Source organism: Amblyomma americanum, chromosome 1 (assembly GCF_052857255.1).
Source record: "Amblyomma americanum isolate KBUSLIRL-KWMA chromosome 1, ASM5285725v1, whole genome shotgun sequence".
Taxonomy (NCBI): domain Eukaryota; kingdom Metazoa; phylum Arthropoda; class Arachnida; order Ixodida; family Ixodidae; genus Amblyomma; species Amblyomma americanum.
The window spans coordinates 305,849,797-305,873,662 of NC_135497.1; the positions used below are offsets into that span (position 1 = coordinate 305,849,797).

General features: G+C 42.8%; 1 protein-coding gene across 3 annotated transcripts in view; it reads right to left on the bottom strand.

Moving 5' to 3' along the window:
• The window catches only part of Sap-r (prosaposin), an 84,479-nt gene that overhangs the window by 55,540 nt on the left and 5,073 nt on the right, over positions 1 to 23,866 (bottom strand). For all 3 annotated transcript variants that reach the window (XM_077649648.1, XM_077649647.1, XM_077649649.1), the window contains exons 2-20: positions 23,607 to 23,758; positions 23,474 to 23,545; positions 23,325 to 23,390; positions 23,201 to 23,260; positions 22,704 to 22,799; positions 21,314 to 21,448; positions 19,665 to 19,727; positions 19,384 to 19,440; positions 17,942 to 18,010; positions 17,471 to 17,569; positions 17,286 to 17,345; positions 16,830 to 16,889; positions 16,631 to 16,744; positions 14,887 to 15,007; positions 13,025 to 13,078; positions 12,351 to 12,430; positions 11,541 to 11,703; positions 7,204 to 7,310; positions 2,960 to 3,125 (exon numbers count right to left, since the gene is read on the bottom strand). In XM_077649648.1, the coding sequence (XP_077505774.1) occupies positions 2,960 to 3,125; positions 7,204 to 7,310; positions 11,541 to 11,703; positions 12,351 to 12,430; positions 13,025 to 13,078; positions 14,887 to 15,007; positions 16,631 to 16,744; positions 16,830 to 16,889; positions 17,286 to 17,345; positions 17,471 to 17,569; positions 17,942 to 18,010; positions 19,384 to 19,440; positions 19,665 to 19,727; positions 21,314 to 21,448; positions 22,704 to 22,799; positions 23,201 to 23,260; positions 23,325 to 23,390; positions 23,474 to 23,545; positions 23,607 to 23,758 (1,794 nt within the window). The remainder of the gene's footprint in view (positions 1 to 2,959; positions 3,126 to 7,203; positions 7,311 to 11,540; positions 11,704 to 12,350; positions 12,431 to 13,024; positions 13,079 to 14,886; positions 15,008 to 16,630; positions 16,745 to 16,829; positions 16,890 to 17,285; positions 17,346 to 17,470; positions 17,570 to 17,941; positions 18,011 to 19,383; positions 19,441 to 19,664; positions 19,728 to 21,313; positions 21,449 to 22,703; positions 22,800 to 23,200; positions 23,261 to 23,324; positions 23,391 to 23,473; positions 23,546 to 23,606; positions 23,759 to 23,866) is intronic.

Here is a 23,866-nt window from a genome sequence, read left to right on the forward strand (position 1 = left end):
CGCGCCGAGCGCCAAGCTGTGTTGCACCACGAAGCGAGCAGCCTTTCCTTTGCTGCAGGCATGCAGACTATACATTAAGCAGTGACACCAATAGGCCTGCGGAAAAAAAGTAGGTCCGTACCCCAGCACCTATCTGCGCGTGCCAACACGCATAGCTCCCGACGCTCATGCTGGGTAGCGCTCATAAGCAGTTCTCTGCACACCTGCGACCGTTCCTGTGCTCTGTATTATTCTGGCCGCTCCTGTACCTATGTATGTGTAGCCGAACCTTGAAAATGTCTAACAGCACCACAGCTACTGCGGCAGGTGCAGTGGTTCTCATACTACAAGTGCCTTATAGCATAACAAAGAAATGATTCTTGAAATGATTCGATTCGTAGTTATACTATTCAAGACGGAACAACAGCAAATATGCATTATGTGACGCTGCACTGCTGAAGCAGTTGCAGTGAACTGCTTTCACAGTGAGACAGCTCGAATCTTTCCGGCTTAAAATCACTGACACTGCAATATGCTGCAGACAATGTTCACAGGAAATAAAAAATAATATTGCCAATAGATACAGTCCCTGAGGAGCCTAAATGAAGCTTTCCTGCACCAACTGAGAATAAACTTTTTGGTGCATTAGTAATAGATGGGAAACAAATAAAGAAAAACTGCCTGCTGTTTTCATATGATGCTTGTACATATTAAATACGGATTTACACAAAGGAGCAGAACAGTCCCCTTGAAATTGCACATGCACATACGAGTACATACTGCATGCATTTGCATGCCACCAACACTAAGCACGGATGCAGAACTGACCCATATGCTGCACAGCGTCTTCACAGCCCTTTCCTACAGCATGCTCCCGGTGATGCTATAAAGGGACATTGCTGGGTGAAATACTAGCTGCCATTTCTGACAACCTAACAAGGTCCAAGTGGGTGCTGTGTCCCTGCAAATGCCCGGTCTCACTAAAACTGTGCTCTCATCATAGGTAAGTCTTTAATGTTCATGACTTTAATTACAGCCTTCAGCAGCTTATTTCCATGTCACAGTCATACCTCCTGTGTCAGCTCACACTGTCTGTTCTGCGAGGTTTTATCTATTGAAAGTGCAACCTTCAGGGAAGTACTGCAGACGTTTTGACCACAAGGGAGGTTTGAAATATGAATTATGCTAGCAAGAATAGAAATGTTATTCAGCAAGCTTCCCATACAAACTCTAAATTATAGGTAAAAAAAGAAAGAAAAGGAGGTGCTGAACACCCAGGCGGCGACTACTAATGGTCTTGTGCAACGCTACCATACATGTCTTGGCTTCAACCAGAACTGACAGTGTGCAGCTCATATAGACCGCTTACAGAGAGCAGTTTGCATTGTGCACAAGAGATGGCAGCACTGGGGCAGCTGTCATTTCTAGCCTTCGGAGCCACTGTTAACAGCACTGGTGTACAGTGTGAACCGTTGCTCCACAGCTTGTGTAGTAATGAAAAAAACGTTTTTAACACCGCTGTTTTCGTAAGTATGTCAATAGTGTTTTTGAAGAAATGTATGGAGAAGTAGAGCTAATGCTCCTGAGGTCGACTGGCAGAAAAACTGCCGACGCAGGTTGAGGCACAGGCCACAGTTTTTCTTAGAGCTGTCCTCCATGCAAGCTCAAATCCTGATTTTGGTGAGGACATAACGTCCGCGAGTTACTGTACCAAAAAAAAAAAGACCAAACTTATCAAAATCTCCACGTGAATGCACGTGAATACTATATATATATATATATATATATATATATATATATATATATATATATATATATATATATATATTGCGCCGGCGTACTCTCACCGTGTTATTGTCATAGGGTATTAAAACAAATTCATAATGTAGTCATCGTGCAGAGGAAGCAAGTCAATTGTACAGGTGCCGTCAAAAGTAAATGGAAGGCAATCTTAGCCAAAAAGTGTAATTTCATCGCCCTCATTTTATGCATGAATAAATATATTCAGCCAAATTGTGATTGTATGAATTACACAGTGCACCAACAAATTTCGACTGCTATGCTTTGGATTCAGAGAAATATTTTTTCGACATAACCGCCTTCAATTTACTTTTGACGGCGGGTGTACATGCCTGTAACCACATGCTCACTTTCAATGAAACTGACCCAATACATTGAATATGTTTAGAACTACACATATGCACAGGATAGTGGTAAAGTTTCTAATGATAAAATTTTGCCTATTTCAGCTGATTCCAGCAAATTTCATATGCACGTCCTAAACTCCAGTGCAGTTTTCAGTCTTACTTTTGCCAGAGCAAAGCCAAATGCCACTGCGTGCTTAAACCAGCCTCTGAACAACGTGCACAGTCTTTGTTTGGAAGCCGGAACGACAAGTGAGGACAAAATGTTATCTATAATATGAGCCGATGCAAACCGTGAGAAGGAGATGGAAATGAGGTGGCTGAATCAAGCATTTTGCAGCACCAACACATACCATGCGCATTCACACAAAGCTTCTGCACTGTCTGCCAGCTCATTATCCACAGCGAGAGCTGAAGCAGCCCCTTGCAGGAGAGTGCCAGTGCGTCAGCAGCCGTCGAAAGGAGAAGGCCCTGAGGCCGGCAATGGCGGAGGTCCCGTGATCAAATACAGCAGCACCCCTGCTCTCGTGCAGTAAAGCGTCTATACATACTACTCAATGACTCTGCTACGAGTTACCGACTAGCCCCAACAAAAGCTGCAATTTATTCACCTATGCTGAAACTGACAAAATGGACCAAGGTCACAGCCCAAGGCAGCAACAGCCACAGTGTTAAAGAACAGCAAAGCAGCATAACAGCAACGCCCCAGCCAGAAAGTACCCAGCACCAGGAGCCAGCAAACCATTCTGCTCACCAGTGCAAGAGACAACCACGCTGCATGCAATTTTTCCAGAAGAATCAGAGAAAAAAAGAAGCCATTAAAACTGAGCACTCACTCGAGGCACAAAATTTCAATTCCTGGCAGATCTGCTCAGGGGTAAACTCTTGGAGTATGAGTGATATGACCATGTCCACATAGCTGTTGATGGTGCTGATGCACTTGTCCTTGCTGGCGGCTGGGAACAGCTGGCAAAACTTCTCAACCACCCGCTTGATTTCCTCCTGTAGCACACGCCCACAAGCAGACAATAATAGTGCACACTCATATTAGTACGCTGCATGGAGGAATGCCTTTGCTTGATGCCCGTGGCAATTTACAAAACCACGGCCGAAACGTGAGCTTTGTCACTCATAATGACAGTGTAGTCTTGCAGCTCAAAGTAACTTTGCAACAATTACAAGGCATGAAAGATCCAATACTTGCAGCGAGGCAACAAAGTATAGACGTACAGTATTTAAGTAATACACATTAGGCATTTAATGGGCATTGGGTATGGTTCCACAAGTAAGCCATCCAATGCATATGCTGGGTAGATTTAACAACTGTAGCTGACAACAGCCCATGATATATCTGATAAAGCAAGTCAATATTTTACCACTGCTGCATGGAACAGACGAAAAAAAAAAAATACAGAGCTCAGAAAGAATACTGCTCTTCACCGTTGAGTTGTTCTGCAGGAGTAAAGTTTATAGGCCAGATTCTCTAAATGTGAGGACTTGGTGTGAACCTGCCTCATTCAATTACAAAAAATGGCAGTGGCTTAGCTCTTGCTATGCCAGGATATACGTAGCGGGAGGTACATTTCCCTGGCTGATCTTGTTGTGGTCACTGTATGTTTAGCAATGAGAGACATATAGGCTCCATCTCAGCGGCTATGTGCTGCCTATTACGCTCGGCAGTCCGACATCTCCGTCTGGCAAGTCATTCCTCTCTCTGTTCAGGCATCTCCTCTGCTCTCTGCACCTTCTTACAATCATTCTCTCTTTGTTGAGTAGCCAAGTGCCAGGCGACAACTAGAGTTAATCTTCTCATGTCTATACCGCCGTTTAGCAGCGGCTGGACTCTGCTTCTCAGCATCCATGTCAAACATTGTGATGCCCATTGCATCTCTGCTTTTTATATGCAATGCTGCGCATGCGACGCGCAGTTCGGGTGATAGAGCGGCGTGCGACGAGGCGGCAACGAAGCGCGCGGTGCGCTTCGTAACAGCGCATGTGCACAACTGGCCTCTCTCAGCCATCGCGAAATGCTCAACTGGTAGCCCATTGTAGCTCTCTCTACAATAGTAACGGCACATGTGGCAAACAGTATTAACAAGACATCATGCAAGAAGCCATGTGCTGAACAGCTCATGAATCCCTTCGTCTGCTTTTCAGTGCAAGCAACACATATCGAAATCCTATTTACTGCAGACACAAGAAAGTAACATGTTACCACTATAACTTATAATTAGGGGTGTGCGAATATTCGAAATTTCGAATACGAATCGAATATGTTTCATATTCAGTTCATATTCGCATTCAAAAAATGATATTCGTGAATTTCCGAATATTAGAAAATTCCCGAATACTCGGCAGCGATTGTATACCGCGCCGACTTTTGTAAATCTGATTGTTGCAGAAGTGCAACATCTGGGCAAATTATCTGAATATAGAGATTAAAGTTCTAGGAAAACAATATAAAGGCCCTGCTCTCTTTCTTATCCACCGTTTATCGCGTGGACCGATCGCATTCCGATGCCGCTAGGCTTGACCTTGTGCGCAATTTCGCAAGTGGGCTTTCCCACACACCACACATGCTGCGAACAACATGGGGGCGACCCACTTCTAACAATTGCAACACGAAAGCGCGTTTATTTTTTTACCCTTCCGTAATATGTTATCTAATTAATGCCCACACCTATGGGATTCGTTCTGTCACCTTAATTCTCTGAGCGTGACCACCGCCATCTTGTTTTGGTCAACTACGCTATGCGGAAAAGCCTACTTGCGGAATTTCGCATGAGGCTCCCGAAGGGGCGAGTCGAGGTGTCACAACAGGGCAACCGATCCTGTAAAAATCCCGCGTATTGCATGGTGCACTGTAACTCATGCACATCTTAAGTGGGCCTAACGGCAGGCGTGACAATGTTCGGAGGGCCCCTGTCACTAGGTCAAAAAAATAACCTGGCCGCGTAGTTTTGGTTTCTGAGCTTGGCCACTCGCCCGTTGCAATGGCAACTGTCGGCCCGCGCATTCGCCAGTAGTCCGATCTCAGCACCGTGCCGCTTTCAGACGCTGACTGACGCGTCACTGGTAATTTTTTTTTCCTTTTTTAAAGCAGTCTCACCATTCCGACGTCAATGCGCATTCCCATCTCGCTTACGTTCACAATGTCTTCCAGCACGCTGAAACTTTGTGCTCGCCACGGGATTACAGGTGTTTGCACGATAGAGCCGCCTCATAAGACTACCGCATTTTCGCTATATTTTTTTTTCAGGGCCCGCGGGGCATTTTAACAATCGACCTTCAAATAACCTGGGCATTTCTGTCGGTTCTTTGAACTCCGAATTAATGAGTTTTACTAGACATCATGTTATTTTTGTTTCCAGTCTGGTCATGTTATGGATTGCACTTTGCCTGACCACATTGCAGGTTGGATACTGTTATGCAGTTCAATTAAGTAGTATACATTTTTGCGCACATCATGTTTTTTTTATATGGTGCTCAGGCAGTCTAGTTTTGTTTATTTCAGTTGCATAGGCCGTACACTATTTTGAAAAAAATATGAGCAACAATTTTTGCTTGTTTATCTTTTCTGAATTTATCTTTTGTGCTGACCAGATATTCGATATTCGATTCGATATTCGAAGCCATTTTTTCTTTATATTCGTATTCGATTCGTATTCGAAAATTTCGATATTCACACACCCCTACTTATAATAGTTCTAACATCCTGTCTCGGTGCAAGACTGCAGCCAATGCAAACAAGGATGGCTAGCCTGGCCAGTTGGTTAGGATCCATGATGTCAAGTGATTGCAGCATGAAAAAACACACAAAAACAACAGGAACAAACAACAGGGTGCAAAACGACACAGAGAGGCATTTTGCTGTTCACTGTAAGGCTTGCAGATGTAGACTCATTTGAAGAAACCAAGTTTCTAGGGCATGCCAAAGGCAGGCTTGAATGCAAGATCATCAAGGCTTTTTATGTCGGAAAAGTAAGTTACAAATTGTATCAGCATGCTGTCACTATCACAGCACGATAATCAAATGACATTTTTTGGATGACAGATTAGATTCACAGCTAGAAGTCACAGCTAAAAGGTCAGTGTGTTTCCTGTTTTGTTCATTCCTGTTGTTTTCGTGCTCATTTTTTCGAGCTACAATCCCTTGATTCTGTGGCAACCTTTTCTTTTTTTTACGTTCTGGACAGCAACTCAAAACTGTTGGAGGGGCACTCATGGGTGAAAAAGAGAATGGCATTATCGTTTCCAAGAACAGAAAATGCCATGGTGTCCAAGTTCTGATGCCACGCTACACATTGTGAATGTAAAATCCAACATGTAGACAGACAGTGCCGACAATGATGCCTGGTGTCTAGTTACTCTTCCCAGAATGAAGCCTTCACATGACTGATACACAAAGGCCTACAATAAGCACTTCTGCAACAACAAAATACATCTCCCAACTTTCTGCAATGCACTTAGAATTTCAGCTCAGCTGAATGCAAGGCACGAAATGTTTATGGTATCGCTTCCTTTTTTTTTGCCACCGAGTGCTGAAGGCTTTTGTTGCAGTTTTTATTTACATGCATGTAACTGTTATTGCATACAGAAAAAGCATCATCGAGCTCATGACCATTAAAACTACAAAATAATTTAAGGCCAACTATTTCTTGAGCATTAATGCCCAGCTTAAAAGAGCAAGCAAGGACTTGTGGTTCTCCATCTAATACTAACACCAATTAATATGCTTGAAACCAACAAATAAGACTGTACAATGAATTTATTTAGGCACACTGTCTCAAGTGGAAAGCTCTATGCATACCCCTCTTAAGAAAAACCTGATGCCATAGGAGAGTGCATGAAATAAGGCTACAAAGCCCCTAAATGCCTTTAGTTGCTTCCTACCTTAACAAGTTTCACCGAAATGCCAAGATGCAACTGTAAAACAGCACCATTATGTTTATATGACAACAGGCAACAAAACTAATAAACTCCTAAAAAAAGGCATGCAGCTTTCTTGAGCCAAGCATAGCACAAACTTGAAACAAAACATTAAAGCGCAGCATTTCAAAAGTGTGGTTAGAGTACAAACCTCTGTTTCTTTCTTCTTGAGTTCATCATAGAAAAATTCAACAGTAAGCTTGCAGTAGTCACAGTCTGGCGAGTCTTTGTAAATGCCGGTCTTTTTCGGAGGTAGTGCTATAAAAAAACATACCAAAGAAATTACTAAGTTAAGCTCGGTGAATCAGTAAGGAAAATTTCAAGAGGTAAGCATTCAACTCTCTCTCTCTGTCTGTCTCTCTCTCTCTCTCTCTCTCTGTGTGTGTGCGCGCGTGTGTGTGTGTGTGTGTGTGCGCGCGCGCGCGTGCGTGTGAATATGGATGCATGAGTATGTATGCAAAATCTAAGCAAAATTACATTCCGCATACACATAAGTACTCACCAAATATTGGCCTGCTTCTTTCATTTGAACAGGTAACCTTACGAGAGTTTCAACCTTGCCATAAAAATTTATTGCCAGAAATTTACAAAGGTACTCCAGGCAAACAACCAGCATTAAAGAGTACCCGAAACACATTTTCAGTGCATTGTTTTGCCTGTTGGTTGCACAGAATGAGTTATAGTGATGCTATTAGCATCAGTCGTACCGCGTATACTGCGGTTTTTAATATTTTAATTAGCTAGCAAAAACAAATTCGTGAAGCTGACGGTGTCACCATACAGTGGTTTTTAGCAGCGGATATGACATCACTTAGTGCGAGCTTGATGATTTGGACAAAGGGTAAATATACTGCAAATTGCATTAATAACTGGAGATATGTAGCGGCGCTGGCATCGCCAGCAGCGCTGATGAAGATGAAGTTGGTGCGACCTGTCTCGCGCAAACCAGAAGCTCTCGCTTGTGCAACAGGGAACGATTTCGGCAACCAACCCAGCCAGCAATGGCATATTTTGGCTTGGAGCTCCCGCCGACTCTCTGCGCTCCTGTTCCGGACTCAGAAGCGGCGGCGTCACTCGACTCACCGCCCCTGGCTGCATTCTCGACACGAGCTGCTTCGATTTTCCCTCCGCCAGCTTATGCACAGGAGCCGCTCCCCATACCGGTGTGTCGACTATTGCCGCCTCCGATTGAGCTCCCACACATGGTTCGGCAAGTGCCACGCGAGCACGCGTAGGTCTCTTGCCACCCTTCCCAATCAGCTGCCTCATCCTACACCGTGGTCTCTCCCAAGCTTGCTCCACCCGCCCCTCCAAGCGCTGCTACCACTGCCTCCAGGGATGCCCCACGCCCCGTGCGCCCCAGCGTCGGCTCGGACTCTTCCGTTTCATTCCATGCCCCCGAACCCCCGGGCGCCGATCAGGCCACTGGCGGGCACTGGCGCCCGGCGATGCCAAGAGCGCTGTGTTGACCTCAGTTGTCCCACCGACCTGTGTTGTGCATTCCGGCGCACATGCTCCGGCACAGTCCTCTTGTGAGCTCGACACACAGCACCCTTCTGCCCTCAGTCCCACATCCACTTTCCCTGCACTTGGACACCTGAGCGGCCGCAGTCGCGCAGTTCATCACTCTGGCCTTTTGCAAGCCCAGACGCTTCCACTTCATCCGAACTCGGCCTCCCATAACCTGCGCTCTGTGCCTCAGTCCAGCTCAGCGCCGCCCCTTTCACCTGAAACTTTCGCGCACAACAATGTCTCCTTCCCGTCTCCCAAAGCCTCCTGCCACCGAGACACTTCTGCTTTCAACAGTGATCTTTTATGGGTCACGTCCCAGCGCGCCATTTCTCACGTGAGCAGTGTGCCGTTCGCCTTTGCCTATTGGGACACCCATATTCTGATTTCATCCTACTGCCCCGTGGCCCTTCTTCGGCCACCGCCCTTCAGCCTTGTCCGACCTCCCGAGGCCTGAACCCAACGCCGGCGCCCCACTCGGATCATCGACTTTCGCTACCCCCTGGACATTTTGTGCTCGCCCATACCTCCAGGCCCTTTACAGGACTTGTACATAACTCTCTTCGTTTTTTTTTTCCTTTATCACGCATCGCGACGCGTTAGTGGGGGAGCATCTGTAGCGGCGCTGGCATCGCTAGCGGCACTGATGAAGATGAAGTTGGCGCGACCTGCCTCGCGCAAACCAGAAGCTCTCGCTCGTGCAACAGGGAACGATTTCGGCAACCGACCCAGCCAGCAACGTCAACAACCCATTCCGCCGGCTCACCAGCCGCGGCTACTGGGACTCCAATAAATGTGGACTTTCCACCACAGATACGTTTTGTCAAGTTTTTGTGTTTTATATTACATTAACAAAACCAACGTGTTTTCCCTAGACAAAAGCACTGTAAATCAAGTAAAACAAAAACACACCACCAGAGGCACTGGCTACTTTTTGCACCGAAGGACTTTGTGCCTCTCTGGAAACATCCTATGACCTAGCACTAAACACTTATGGCTACTCTCTATGTATCTGAGAGCGGCTTTGCGGAATCGATCCGATCGAGCCATTTCACTCTATAAGCGTTCATTTCGGTCCCAAGGAAGGATGCGTTTGTTTCACATTTAGCAGGCAGTGCACATCGTCAGCGTGTGGAGGATCACCGGGCGGTGGCGCCAGATGGCGCCACGTTCCCGTCAACAGCGCGCGCTCCTTGCTCGCTGTGGCCAACCAGCGCGCTAGGAGCGACTATAGAGTGACGGACGATGGTTGGCAGTAAGCAGTAGCTGTACGCGCTATGCTAAATGTGTCTGATATCTTGCGCAGGCTGTCACACCGTCGCAGTATCTCGCGCTCGAGTTCGGATCCATAAGTAAGAGAACGTCACTGATCAGTGTTCCCTTCTGCGCCGTCGACATGAGGGTGAATCAGTAAAGCAGCGCTGGGTCAGCTGGGTGTTCACATGGTTGTTGTAACCATGCAAACAGTGCTGCCAGCCTTGGCATGAAAGAGTTACAGAGAACAGGCAACCATGGAGTGCAAGCTTCCGCCACGTGCTAAGATGGCTGTTTTGATTGGTCGCACAGAGTGGCGTTATTGGGAGAGTGAAATGGGAATGGGAAGCTGCGCGAAAATCGAGTTGAGGGCAGCATTTTGCTTGCTTGTATTTTGAAATTTCTTCATTGAATAACTCCCGTTCCTATGCATCGATTCTCGTAATTCTTTTTGAGTCAGCATCTGTGTAACATAAAAAATACATCTGAAGCGTAACCGGCATCTGTTCAAGCGGTGTTTCGCAGCCCCTTTAAGTAACCCTACACGGCTGATAATAAAAGCCTGCAATGGGAAGCAGACCAAATACAGAATTTCGCACAGAGTAAATTTAACTGCTGGATGCTATTATGCACAACAGCATTGCATATGCAGCCATAAAAGTTTTACTACATGACACTATAATTTAATCATCATGATTTTACCCGCATTCTTGAAAAGAGCTTGCATATTTTGGAGGATCACCGGGCGGTGGCGCCAGATGGCAGCACGTTCCCGTCAACAGCGCGTGCTCCTTGCTTGCCGTGGGCAACCAGCGCACTTATGGATCCGAACTCGAGCTGGCGGTTGTTTTCCCAGACAAACAGTTGCACGCATCCGAATCCGAAACTACCGAACCGTTTGCTGTTCGGTTCGCCACCAGTCAGTCGGGCCGCACGCGAGGGCACCATTTTATTGCCCATTATCTCCTTTGCCTCCCACTGCTGGCTTCGCGATTGTATCGTGCGTTTTTTGCTTTGAGCTGCACATACGCTGTCATGTCATCCAATGGGGAACTACATAACGTGGGGCGGAGCGGGAAGGGGTATGAGTCTTACATTTTGTGTCAACTTTTATTTGGGGGGGGTGTCAGCAAGGAATGCGAGATGGGGGGTCTACGTATAGGCACCCCAACTACCGGCAAACACTTTTAAAATTTTCAATAATAGACTTTTTGGGTAAAAATATTGCTTTTGCAGCATAGTATTAGTACTAGTGTTGACGGACATCAAAAAACTGGCGAATCATCTTACGTAGTGAGCTGGAAACTAATTTTTAATAATCAACTTTTTAACTAGTAGGGTACCCTTGTACCCTACTATTAGCGAGTTAATACTAGTACTAACTAGTAGCGATTACCCTTGGCGCTGTGGCTCGAAAAAATTTGGCTTTTTCTACTATCTACACGCACTGGAGGGGTTGCTTTGCCTGCATGCTTTTGAAATCGCGTGTATTTTGTCATGTATGCAGCCACATTGCAGCTAGGTGCCTAATTCTACTAATTAAAAAGTTTGCTAAAACTTAGTTAACTTATTAAAAATGTTGATTCACTTTGTACACAACTGCACACATAGCATCTGAAAGGGTTAACAACGACAAACTCGAAACCAAGACCTTCTTTCCACACCTCAGCATGCATGCTCAGCACACTGTTAGATTACTGCACTTTTGCACCATTCAATACTCACGTGAGCAGAGCATGATTTCATGGCAGATAACTGCTGGGGCAACATCATGGGTCAAGAAGTTCAGGATAATTTCAGAGTTTTTGTCAACAAAGGTTCGGCAATTCTTCTCTGTTTCTGCAGGAAACAGCTCACAAATCTCGTCTAGCAAAAACTTCACATCATCCTACAAGAGAAAAGGAAAATACAGTTGTAAACCAACAGAGCTAAGCTATGGCTATGCCTTACACTGCAGTTTTAATCCTGAACTTAAAAGCTGAAGAAAAAAAAAGAAATATAAAAACATCCTTAACTTGACCAGGATAGCTGCTCGGGCGATTTGGTTCATCATAGCAAAACTTGTAGTGCTTGAAAGACACAAACAGATACAAAGTAGACAACACGTACACTAAGTGTTGCGTGCTTCGTCCACTGTCTTTCAAGCACTACAAGTTTCGCCATGACCTTCAACTTGACTAGGGAATCGTGACATATTTAAAGTCTCATGCACATAAATAAAAAGAAGTTACTTTCAGCCTTACTCAGCCATTATTGGGCAACATATCCAAAGGTGCAGCATGTAACTTTTGCAGCAGAATTTGCAAACCAGTTTTGAAAGGACAATTCCATATTCCTTTACAACTCTCAAGAAATCGGGAGATAGCAACCACAAAAAAAAAAAACAGATTAAATATAACCCTTACACAGCAAGAACACTGCTCTAATAACTTAACACATAGCAGATATGCTTCACGGGTACACCTTTATAGTCAATCTACAGCTGCCAACTACCCTGCTACAATACCCATGATGAGCAAGAAACTTTTCACTCACCACTGTGGCATTAAGAGGGACGACCTGCTCAAGAAGGGTGATGAATGCCTTGCAAATGGAGCAAGTGTATATATCCTCAACTGAAATCAAAAGGAACAAGAAAACAGTGAAAGCTCCACTTTCCAAAATTAATTTTAACACGTTCACTGTGTAGTGGGTCATCAGTGGGTCATGTCGCGTATGCATGCTGTGTGGCCAAGTCAAGCGATGAAGCTGTGCGATTGCTCAATAAGTTGCTAAGAACGAGTGAAAACCACTAAAGGTTGCTATTGCCATCTATTGACGGCTGAAAGAAACTGGTTTTGCCAGTGGCTCACTGGTGGGTCATGCTGCATCCAAGAAAATTTTACAATAGCCTACCAGTGGGCCACGATGCAAATTACTACGGCCCGAAAAATTGCTTCCATAGTAAGCGTGTTAAGCTTGTTGTAGCAACAGTCAAAACAGCACCACAAAAGACAGCAGCAATATAAAAAAATCTTAGAGGACTGGCCAATTTTTCAACCAATAAAAATCTGCAGCAGTTGACAGGAAGGGCCTTTAGAACGGCTGCTTAAACATAAAATAGAACTCGCAAAAGACAAAGGCATTAAACAATGGCTCAGCTGCTTAAAACAATAGTCTATACAAACAACTTAAACAAGACAAATTAAGAAAAAGTCAACAATGCATACCAGTTGGGGCATACTGGGCAGGGAAAGTCTTCACCATTGGAAATGCAATGTCAGCTGAAACAAGGCCAAGGACAAAACAGATAACCTTTGGAACTTAACGTCCGGTTTATGGTTGAGATAAAATTAAGTACGATCACTCCTGCACACAATAACTTAAACATACATAATTACCACATTTGCTTGCATAGTGAATGCACTTTTTTTCCCAAAAATTCACTGAAAATTTAGGGGGTGCATTTGTTACACAGGGCAAAATATTCTGAAAAAATTGTGAACGTCTAACAATATGATAAAAACTAAGCTGGTAGAATAAATGTTTCATCCAGTATGACCAACCTTTTATATAAAGCAAAAAGCACATTATGGGGCAGTTTAGCAGTTGAGAGCATAGCCAAAAGCATTTATCTTACTCACACATGTTACTCGCACAGCAGTCCATATAACACTGTCCAAGAAAGCACAACTAGAGTTCACTCTGACACAACTCAAAACACTGAGCGCAAAGCTGAACTGTAACAAGTTGCTACGATCATTAACATGGAAGATAAAAAAGAAAAACCATTTATGAGCAAGCATGGTATCAATTTGTTCTAGGCTTCCATGCGGAACATTTTTATTGACTGTCGTAAGGTGAGGTATCTTGACATTCAACCAATGGTGCTTGCTGTATCGTTGCCCTGGCTCTCCGAGGCGCACGAGTGCAGGACGGCGATAGTCTGGTCATGCCAGTATGGTTCATCTGGCAAGTGGTGGTTACCCGGTACCGTAATGGTGACTCCAGGTAGCCGTTTGGTCATGGTGAACACATCTACGGGGCTGCAGCATCAGCACGTTGACCAGATTCGGCCATGGCAAGCCCAGCTTGATCGAGAGTTCAGGTCTCCAAGGTGCGAGTCTCTGGGAACTTTGCTGACCGATGCCAGTGAGATCAGGACTTTGCTGTCCCTGACCAGTCGAGCAATGGCAACGGAAGCCCGCCACCAGCAGCGGCCCTTCCCTGGCGCTCTACACGTACGAGGAAGCCCCCAGGCTGTCGTCTTTTAGGGGGAGGAGTGCTGTCAGGTCAGCTTGGCTCGCTGAGGCATGAGCGGGCAGGTTGCGAGCGAGCTACCTCGTCTTCCTCTCCGAGGCTATACAAGGCCGAAGCGGGACCCAATAAATGTTCCAATGTGCCATCTTCCTAGGCCTATGTTTCCCTCTGCTTCAGTGCTTTGTAGTATTGCTCAGTTGTTTTCGCGTTCAAAAAAGGACACCTGCTAGCATTCACTATAATCCCCAGCAGACTTCACACCACAAGAATGGGGTGTGTTTATTAAGCTTGAGGTAAAAAAAAAATTGTACTTTTTGATAGCTTAAGCAGTGGGTGCATTCACTATGCGAGCATGTTCATTATATGATTGAATAAAGTATGCAACTCTGAAACAAGACAAGCATGTGACCAGTGTATTCACTAACTGCAGACGCAGCATACTGCAAGCAAACAGAAAATGGGCCATTTGTTCCATCAAACATCAAGAAGGAGAGCAGATAGACCAGACAATGTGACTGGTTGCACTTCATTTCAATCATGTTGGACAAGGCATGCATCATTGTGATGAATAAAAAATTAACTAATTACACATACAATGTACACATAGCATGGGCCTGCTTCCACGGCATTACCCCAAGAGCTCTCTCCGACTCAGAGTAGCATATAGGTAGTAGTTTCAAACGCACATCTTTTCACTTCAGTGTGGATGGAAAATACTAATGACAAATTATCCAGCTTTGTTTGGAAATGACAGCACACACGAAACAAGAATCATGTAGAAAAAAAAATGCCTACACAAAGAGTTCCGAGAAGATAAAACAAAGATGCTCACATTTGTTGCTGTCCAAGTACTTCTTTGGCACTGCAGGGTATACCTTAATGAGGGGAACAGTTGGAGAAGGCTTCAAATAACCCCTGGCCTTCTTGGCAGCCTTCAGGTTCTTGAGGTGTCCCTAAGACAAGAAACCAACACTGTGAGACTGAGTTCCTTGAACCAAGAGGACTGCAAAAACTGGCTCTGTAATGCTTACAGCCACCTTAGTTACGCACTCAAAATTGAACTTCCACTTTAAAATGTTGTCATGACATACTTAAGTCTCTCCAAGCTGTAATATATCTATGACCAAAAACTGCAATCCATGGAGCAACGGTAACAGCCATAAGAAAAAAAAAGGTTACCATGAATATTAACACAATCACTGCAATTCTAATAAAGTTTCACCAGAAACAAAATTTATGAAAAAGAAAAATAAACCCTATATCCCTTGATATCTTCATTAAACACAGGAGCAAGTTCTGATTAAGCAGCTTCAATAGCGAAATCTGCCTGCAGCCACTGCCCACTTAATGTCCATTCACTAAAATGAGATCCCTTTCACTTCTTAATGACCTCACAAATGACTTTGACAAAAGGCTCATGGTTCAGGTGACAAGTTCTGTTGAATAAAACAACGGTGCACAGAATTAGTATTAAACATGTAATTCCCGGCACATCACTTGTGATAAAAAGTAAAAATGCTTTTAATTTTAATTCCTTTTCACAGAACTGCATCAGCTACCAATATACTTCAAGAAACGGGTCTTTTCCAACATATTTATCAAAGGAAGGTCCAGCTGCATGAGAAGCAGGAAGCCTGCAACTGCTAAACAGTCAAAATTTTCTGTGCACATAACACCGCAATGGCAGATATGGGGCAGTTTTGAATTTTTCTCTCGATTTACTGTATGTGTCTGTATAACTGCACCCAAAGTTATGTTTCAAGTCACAAATAATCAAAATCAGCTTAATCTAATTATGCTGCAGTTGCTTATTTCTTAATAAACCTCTATGTTTTACATTTCAGTAATGAAGGAGCCATTAGTGATGAAATATTGGAAGTCCTTAACTTTTATCCAGTGTTTTCAATGCTCGGGCATTACACGGTTAAAGTAAAAATGCATACACATAACAAATGATGCACTTGTTCACAGTTTAATGCACTACAATAAGAAATGAAGTGCATCCAGGACACATCAAACTAACAAGCTCACTTGGACTTGTCCAAAATAATTCTAGTTGCTTTATTCTTCCCAAATGCAACTAAACGGCCAGTATATCGACCATGAATGTTAGCCCTGACCTTCTGTCTTGGTCGTTGTCTTGCTGTAAAATCTCCTCCCTAACTTTACTTTATAAAATTTTCAACCATCCTGTACAGCAGGACAAATTAATTCTTTGAATGCTCTGTCATTCACAACACACGCCTCACATTCCTAATGCCGGTTATCTATCACTGTAACAAAAACTTTTCAGTCATTTATTCCTTTTTCATCTTGCAAATAAGACCGCCATCCTGGTGAAATTGTGTCCTAGATGCCCAACTTTTCTGCAGTTCTTAAAGCAACACTGTATTATCAGGCAAAATTTCTTTGAATAACATTTTACTGCATTTTTTGCTGCTCTTATTTTACATGAAACCACTGTCTGTAATGCTTCTGGTGCCAGTGGTAAATGAATGAATGAATTAATTAATTACATAAGTGAAAGTGCCACACAGACAGAAAATGAGGCAAAATGACCGGATTAAGTTTTTCACCTTTTGCTCAAGTGCTCCCTGAAACGCCTTAATAACAAGTTTGCTCAGTGCCCTCTCCTCAGATGTCACGCCACGCTGACAGAGGCCAATGGTGGTGCAGAAGGTGTCTGGGTCCTGCAGTAGAAATTGCGTCCATGACACAAGCATCAACAATAGCACACAACTGGAGGCCGGCTCACATTAAAAAAGTAGTACTCACAAAAGCTTCGAGAAGGTAAGAGTACACCATGTCAAAGTACTCATCAATAAAGGTCTGGCACTGTAATGCAGAAAAAAAGGGGGGACGAAAATGTACCTTTTATCACAGGTGTGATTTAGAGAATGTTGCACAGAATAAGTTCTGTCACTGAAATAATACAGGAATATTTCCAGATATGAAACACCTTTCTGGAAGACATTGAAAATTGCATTCAATCCCAGTCAGAAAATGCAACACAGAACAAAAATGAACACGCAAGTGAACCTGAACAGTTCCAATTTTTCAAAGAGACCTTAACATGACAAAAATTCTAAATGTATGTATCTAACATTAACAATCATGAAAATATAAATATTTTAACTAAATCGACCTTTGACAGCACACGAAACAAACTCTGGTTTGGCTAAGCAAGCTCTGACAAGTGTACAAATATGCATATATACATAGCCCACTCACTTCTTCAGCAGCAGAGCCAAGCTCTTCGCAAAAGTTTAGCAAAGCTTGCTTGAATTCTTGCTGCAATAATCAAACAAAGAGGCAAAGTTAGCACGAACAGTGGTATGGTACTATCACATCAAAGAGAATCACTGCTATAGAAAACGGTGCTCCTCAAAAACAATCTCAATAAAGACGAGACGTACCTCTGTCGTATTTGAAGCAAGAATTTGTCTAACGTGCTCCACAACCTGCTTGCAGAAGTCGCAAGTCAAGTTGTCCTTCAATTGGGTGATTGGTGGAATCTGAAATGACGTCCGGTAAGCAGTACATTCAAAAAGGCAATCTACAGCCAGCAAAGCAGCAGCAACGTAGTGAACGTCGCAAAACAGTGACATAACCCTCCGGCCAATGGAGTGTGGCAACTGTGCTTCGGCAAGACTGATACAAAAAATATTCCGAGAATGTTAACCACTTAACAAAATAAAAAGCTGCAGTCGCTATAAGTCAGGAGATAGAAATAAAGAAGAAAATGTGACATGAAGAGCTACAAAACCCAAATTTCCTTTCCATCTGTACTAGAAATAAGTCGCCCCTGCAAGGCAACATAAGCACTGCTGAAGGCACACAAGGAAGTTTAGAGCTGAAGATTCAAACTAAAAAGAAAAGACACATACACTTAGCTTTGGAGGGCTCTGAGTAAGAGCTTTGCAGCGGCCCAAGTAGGCACAGAATTCTTCCGGGTCCTTGACAGAGAGAAAAAGATTCTTTACTGAGGGAAGATGTATCAAGCGTACCAGACAGGCCTTTTCAAAGAAATATAAACACAGCAATACAATGCAACATCAAATGAAAACTTTGTTACTAAGCAACATAGCTGCTATTGTATAATGTGCTTTTGTGGGCTAAGCACTCACACTGTTATGAATAAGTGCACAGTACAAAAAACTGTGGAAAGAGTCATTTGCTACACCTTTAACCAGATGAAAAACAAAGACACTATACTCCCACACAGATACTTTCGAGCACCTTAGTAAGCAGCACTCAATGTCAAGTGATTGAATTGGACGCCCTCAACAAGACCACACATTTATTTACTGTAATTCTTTCACACCTTTTCTCAGTTCTGATAATCAGTTTGCTCACACCTTGGTTGCAAATACCAGGTGTTTCATCCAAGACGTTCTGCAATTTTTAAAAACAGGCTTTAAAAAACAGGCTTTCTGAGTTTGAACACTTATTTTTGGCATAGCAAGGTCAGTGGTGTAGTGAATCAAAATACAGCTAAGACGTGCTAACTAGTAGGCTGTCTAACTAATACTGAATAGCAAATATTTTTTATTGAGAGGCGTGTAGCCCACCGTAAGTAATATCTATATCAGTTTATAGAATTTAGAAAATGCAGTAACCCTCTGCACTGTAGCCGAACAAATTTTGGCTATTTCAGCGAGTTATGTGCACTGGAAGGGTTGCTTTTCCTGCAATCTTTTCAAAAGTGCATGTATTTTGGCCCAGTGTAGGCAAAATACTGTATTCTGTATACAGAATACTGTATACTATACGCAAAAGCAGTATTCTTGCAGTTTTCCTGCAGGCTTTTCAAAAGTGCATATATTTTGGCCCAGTGTAGGCAAAATACTGTATTCTGTATACAGAATACTATATACTGTATGCAAAAGCTGTATCCTTGTGCTACGCCGCTGGCAGTGCTATGCTGAAAGAAGCTGGGTACTACTTGTGGTGAGCTACACGCCTCTCAATAAATAAGGAGACCAACAGTAATAGTTAAAAAGTTACCTATTCAATATAGATAACCAGCCGACTAGTTAGCCTGTCTTAGCTGTATTCTGACGCACTACACCGCTGACAAAGCGATGCGAAAAAAAAGCACTCTTCTAACCCAGAAAGCCTATGTTTAAAAACTGCTGAACATTGTAGGTGAGAAATCCAGAACACCACATTAGAATCACACAGGTAGCCAAAATGTACAGGCGCATTAGGTGCCAAATCATGTTTTAAAAATTTTAAAGTTCAGCAAAGCATGATGCTTTTTAAAGAAACAATGCACACATTTCAGCTTTTTGTTACTGATCTAAACAATGAATAAGCAATTCCTCACCACTGACTGGAGGTACTTGAAGACTGATGGCAGCAAAACATCCACCACGGTGAAACACTGGAAGACAAGTTAAAACAAAAAGGATAACAGGCACCTGAGAATTTATCCTCGCTCACTGTTCAATCCAGACAAAGACTACGGTCACATGGAACTACCACAAATCATGGATAAATTAAAAATTATTGCTAATGACTACAAGCATTAGCCCTCAGGCAGTTTAGGTACTTTTGCTTTGAGTGAACCTACACAATCTGCACACAGCATATTGCATTGTACTTTACCTCAGGATTGGTGCTGCCCAGCTTTTCTTGGCAAACCTTCAGGACAGCAGACTTGACTCGAGCCTGAAACATGAAGTTTGCAAGTTTCATGGCACTGCACCAAAAGAGGGTGAAAGAGGGAAAATTCTAGTGAAAACCAGAGTTTGCCCCATTGAGCAAGAGCAGCCACCATACTACTCAAAGAAGGGATGGGGTTTAGGGAGAGAAAAGCCCAAGAAGTGGAGAGGCAGGAAATGAAAAGTGTAGAGCATAAGAATTTCACTCATGAGACTGGAAAGTGAGACATTGTAATAAAACATATCAGTCAGGTTAGCACAGCTAAAGAAGCAACTTCAGGACCCGGACAAGGCTTTAACATGAGGCTATAGGCACTAACAACCTATGAGGTACCTGAGTTCACAACTTTGGATTAATGAGATTCTGATGCATGTTTTACAAACTCTCTTGATTCAAAATTTTCATTTAATCAAACTGTCAATTTGATCCTGTCAAATTTTAAGAGTTCTAATTATAGAAAACTCACTTTATCATGGAGACTGAGGTGGTTTCAAGGTGCCATAGTATACATGCATGCATATGTATACTATGCAAATTAGAGGGTGGCATCATGATTGGATGCCCGCAAGAATTTGAGCACAGTAGATTCCGTTGGGATGAACATGCTGAGACTAAGGAACCCTGGTCAACTCAAAAGAGGTGACTTAAGTAACAGGCTCAAGTATATATAAGCACCAAAAGCACACCAGTTACGAGACAAGCATAAAGGAGAAAAAGTTTCAGATGAAATGTTATTACCACTTTTAAAAAAATGCCCCAGTAAATCCTGCATACCACCAACAGTCAACCATTCTGTGTTGTACTGTGGGTTTTAGACTTTTTTATATCAATTATTTGTTTGTGACATAAAGAGAGCATTTACATGATGTTAGCATTAACATGGTTTACAAGATGTTAACAATCCTCATGTTCCTAATAAGACTCTTATTGTATTAAAAGGGTAGAATGCTTTTAATATCGTGACATGCAAGGCCAAATACATTTGCCTAGTGCACATCCGCAGACACAAACCTGATGTTCAAGTGTGCTCTCAGTTCTTTAATATCTCTGCTGCATTTCGATAGGAGCAAGAACACAATAGACAGAGTAACCGAAATTTATCAGCCACTCAAGGATATGGGATGCTAATTCACATAGCATGGCTAGACAATCTGAACCACTGCATACATTGGATTGGTTATGTTGATCAGTTTTTTTTATGTGTTGTACATTTATGGGAAGCAACATAAAGTCACCAAACTGTCCAGCTTAACAAACAATTCAGCTTAACAGCTTTCACTTACAGGGATCTTAAAGGGAGCCAACAGCAAGGATTTCTCTGCAGCCAATACAACAGCCCTAGCTGTACACTAAAAATCTCTAGTTTGTGCACTCTAAGCGATACAAAGGAAAACAAAATTGATACTGGTGAAAAAGAAGGAAAAAAGTAATGAGAAGGCAATAAGAACAGGATAAGCCACCATCTTTACAGGCATGAAAAACTGCAAAGACTGTCAAGGCAGCACATTTTCATTTCCTTTAAAATTATTCAGCAATAATTCACGACACAGACAATGAAGCAAACAATGCACTCAATAATAAATTGCTATTACCAAAGGCAGTTTCTGGAACAGCTCCCTGGCGTACTTCATGGCAGTCTTGCATTCAGTGCACGTGGCAGTCTTCTTGGTGTCAGACACTGCTGTACTTACTTTAGCCAATGGCAGAAAGATGCGCGACTGGATAGACTAAGGGATGGTAAAAGAGAAAAATCAGAGCTTTGTTAATTGCAATAATGTTTTTCTGTTTTTAACTCAATACTTTATTTTTATCTTACTTGCAAGTGCTGAAATTGCAAATCAAGTTTTACATGTCACACGGACAATGTCGCATGGACAACAGGCAGGAAAAATAAGAACGGGCCATTCTGCATGTTTTCTTCCTCTAATTTTTCAGGAACATTTTTAAGGCACAGCTATCAATTAGTCGTTCAAAGTATATTCATGAAGCCATTGTGACCAACATCCCAATCACCAAAATGTCGAACAAATTAGAAGTGTGATACATCCTCCAATGTTATGCAGTGGCTGCACAGGAATTGATCATCAAAATAACAAAACCTTTAATCGCATTTGCTTCATTTCAAAATTATTTTTCTCACTGCACATATTCTTCCAACTGCATGCATCATTTTCTTTTGCAGCGCTTTGTGCTTCCAACAAGCTTTTGGGAGATTTAAAGTAATGCTACAAGAATGGTACAGCAAGAATTTGCATTAACTTCAAAGACTGCATTAGTTCACAGACTTGCATTAGCCATTTTTTTTTTTTTCATTTTGCAATGTGCATATAGAAATTTAAATGATGGTGTTCAAACAGTCCAGCTTGTCTGAGGTCAGCTTTATATTCACTCAAAGGGAACCCACTACAGTGAAATCTAGATATCTTAATGGAAACATCTCCCCTAGTCTTGAAATGTTATAAGCAAGGGAACAAAAAGCCCCCAGAATTGGGCAAATATGGCACACAGCAGCAGATAACCACATCACAATGATGCAGTGTGACAGGACCACATATTGCATTCACCACAGCAAGAAAAACACAGCACATAAGCAAGAAGCACATTTTTCACTGGAGATTAAATGGCAACAGCAATTGATATCCCTCATTAAAAGATGTCAACTAACTCTGCAACTGAGAAAGCTCCAAATGACTACCCTTGGTCAGCATTTCTTAAAATAAATTCTCACAGAATTCTGACAAGAGTCCTGCCAGGGTTGAGTTCTGCCCTTCTAGATCTTTTGGAGTTGCAACGGCCACTTTGGCCGCATTGTAAACATTTTGTAAATAGAGAGTTTATAAATAGCACCTATAAGAATGCCTCCGCCCCCTTCTGTAACACGCGGCGCTCAACACTGAAGCACACCTCCAACAAGGACTGACCTGTGGAACACATCATGCACAAATTAACTTTGTTGTATCACATCGCTCCAGTACCACTTACCGCCATAAGAACCCTATGTTGTAGAAGACTTTGAAGCTTTTTGGTCACAAAGTCAGGATTACAGAGGCCAGCAATTGTGCATACTTGATCAGGGTCCTGCAAATTTGTAAAAAGAAAAACAATCGTACACAGTATTTCTTCCAGATATGAAAAAATTTCCAACGCCTGAATTATACCACAGATAAATGTAAAGAAGTAAGGTGCTCTTCACCTCAATAACGAAAATAGCACTTAAGAAACTAGCAGTGACTACCGTGCTGCACAGTACTTTTGCCAATTTGATTTGAGCGCACCTTCTAGAAGTACTCCAGTTTCAACTTTTTGGTTCATGCACATCATAGCCTGAGCTAAAAATCTTGCACTGCTACTTGCACTTTTAACTTCCAAGTAAAAAAAAAAAAAGAATATGCCTGGTCTATCTGAACAGGCCATAAGGCTAGATCTTGCGACTTCAGTATGACCAACTACTACTATTCACAAATGCCATAGGCACTTACCAGCCTTGAAACAAGGATGTCAATCAAATCAGGAATGAAGTCGTCAACCATTTTCTTACACTGTAAAACAGAAGCAAAAGAATGTAACATAAGAATGTACAAAACACTGGCAAACAGTACGTACCAGGTCGCTAATAAATCCAATTGGTATCAGTGCACAGCTGCCTTCGAGCACTTCTCTTAGTTCCTCCTGAAAACAAAATAACGCAGAACAACTTAAAAGAGTAGCACAACTTCTTCAACTTTGTGAACGAGGCATACCACAGTACCTACCTGTGTTTCATTACTGAGGAGTTGATCCCTTGCTTCCTTAACCATTTCCTTGCAGATGTTGCATACGCTGCTCTGTGAGGGACACGTAGCTGTCAGACTTGCTTACACACTAATACAAGAAAATTAAAGTTACCTTGTCCATGGGGACTTCGAGCTTTTCCCAGACCATCTCTATGCATGGCTTGACAGTTTTGCATGATGACGCAACCCACAAGTCTTGGCATGATGTGCTCAGGGTCTGACAAACTTTGTCAGATGGCTTGACCAAAGGAATAGCATTACTCACTGGAGTTGAAAAAGAAATACTTCTCTTAGTGAGAGTACATTCACAAAACCTACCACATCTAGTAAAGTGCACAGCTACAGGAAGTACACAGAAAGATTAAATATGCT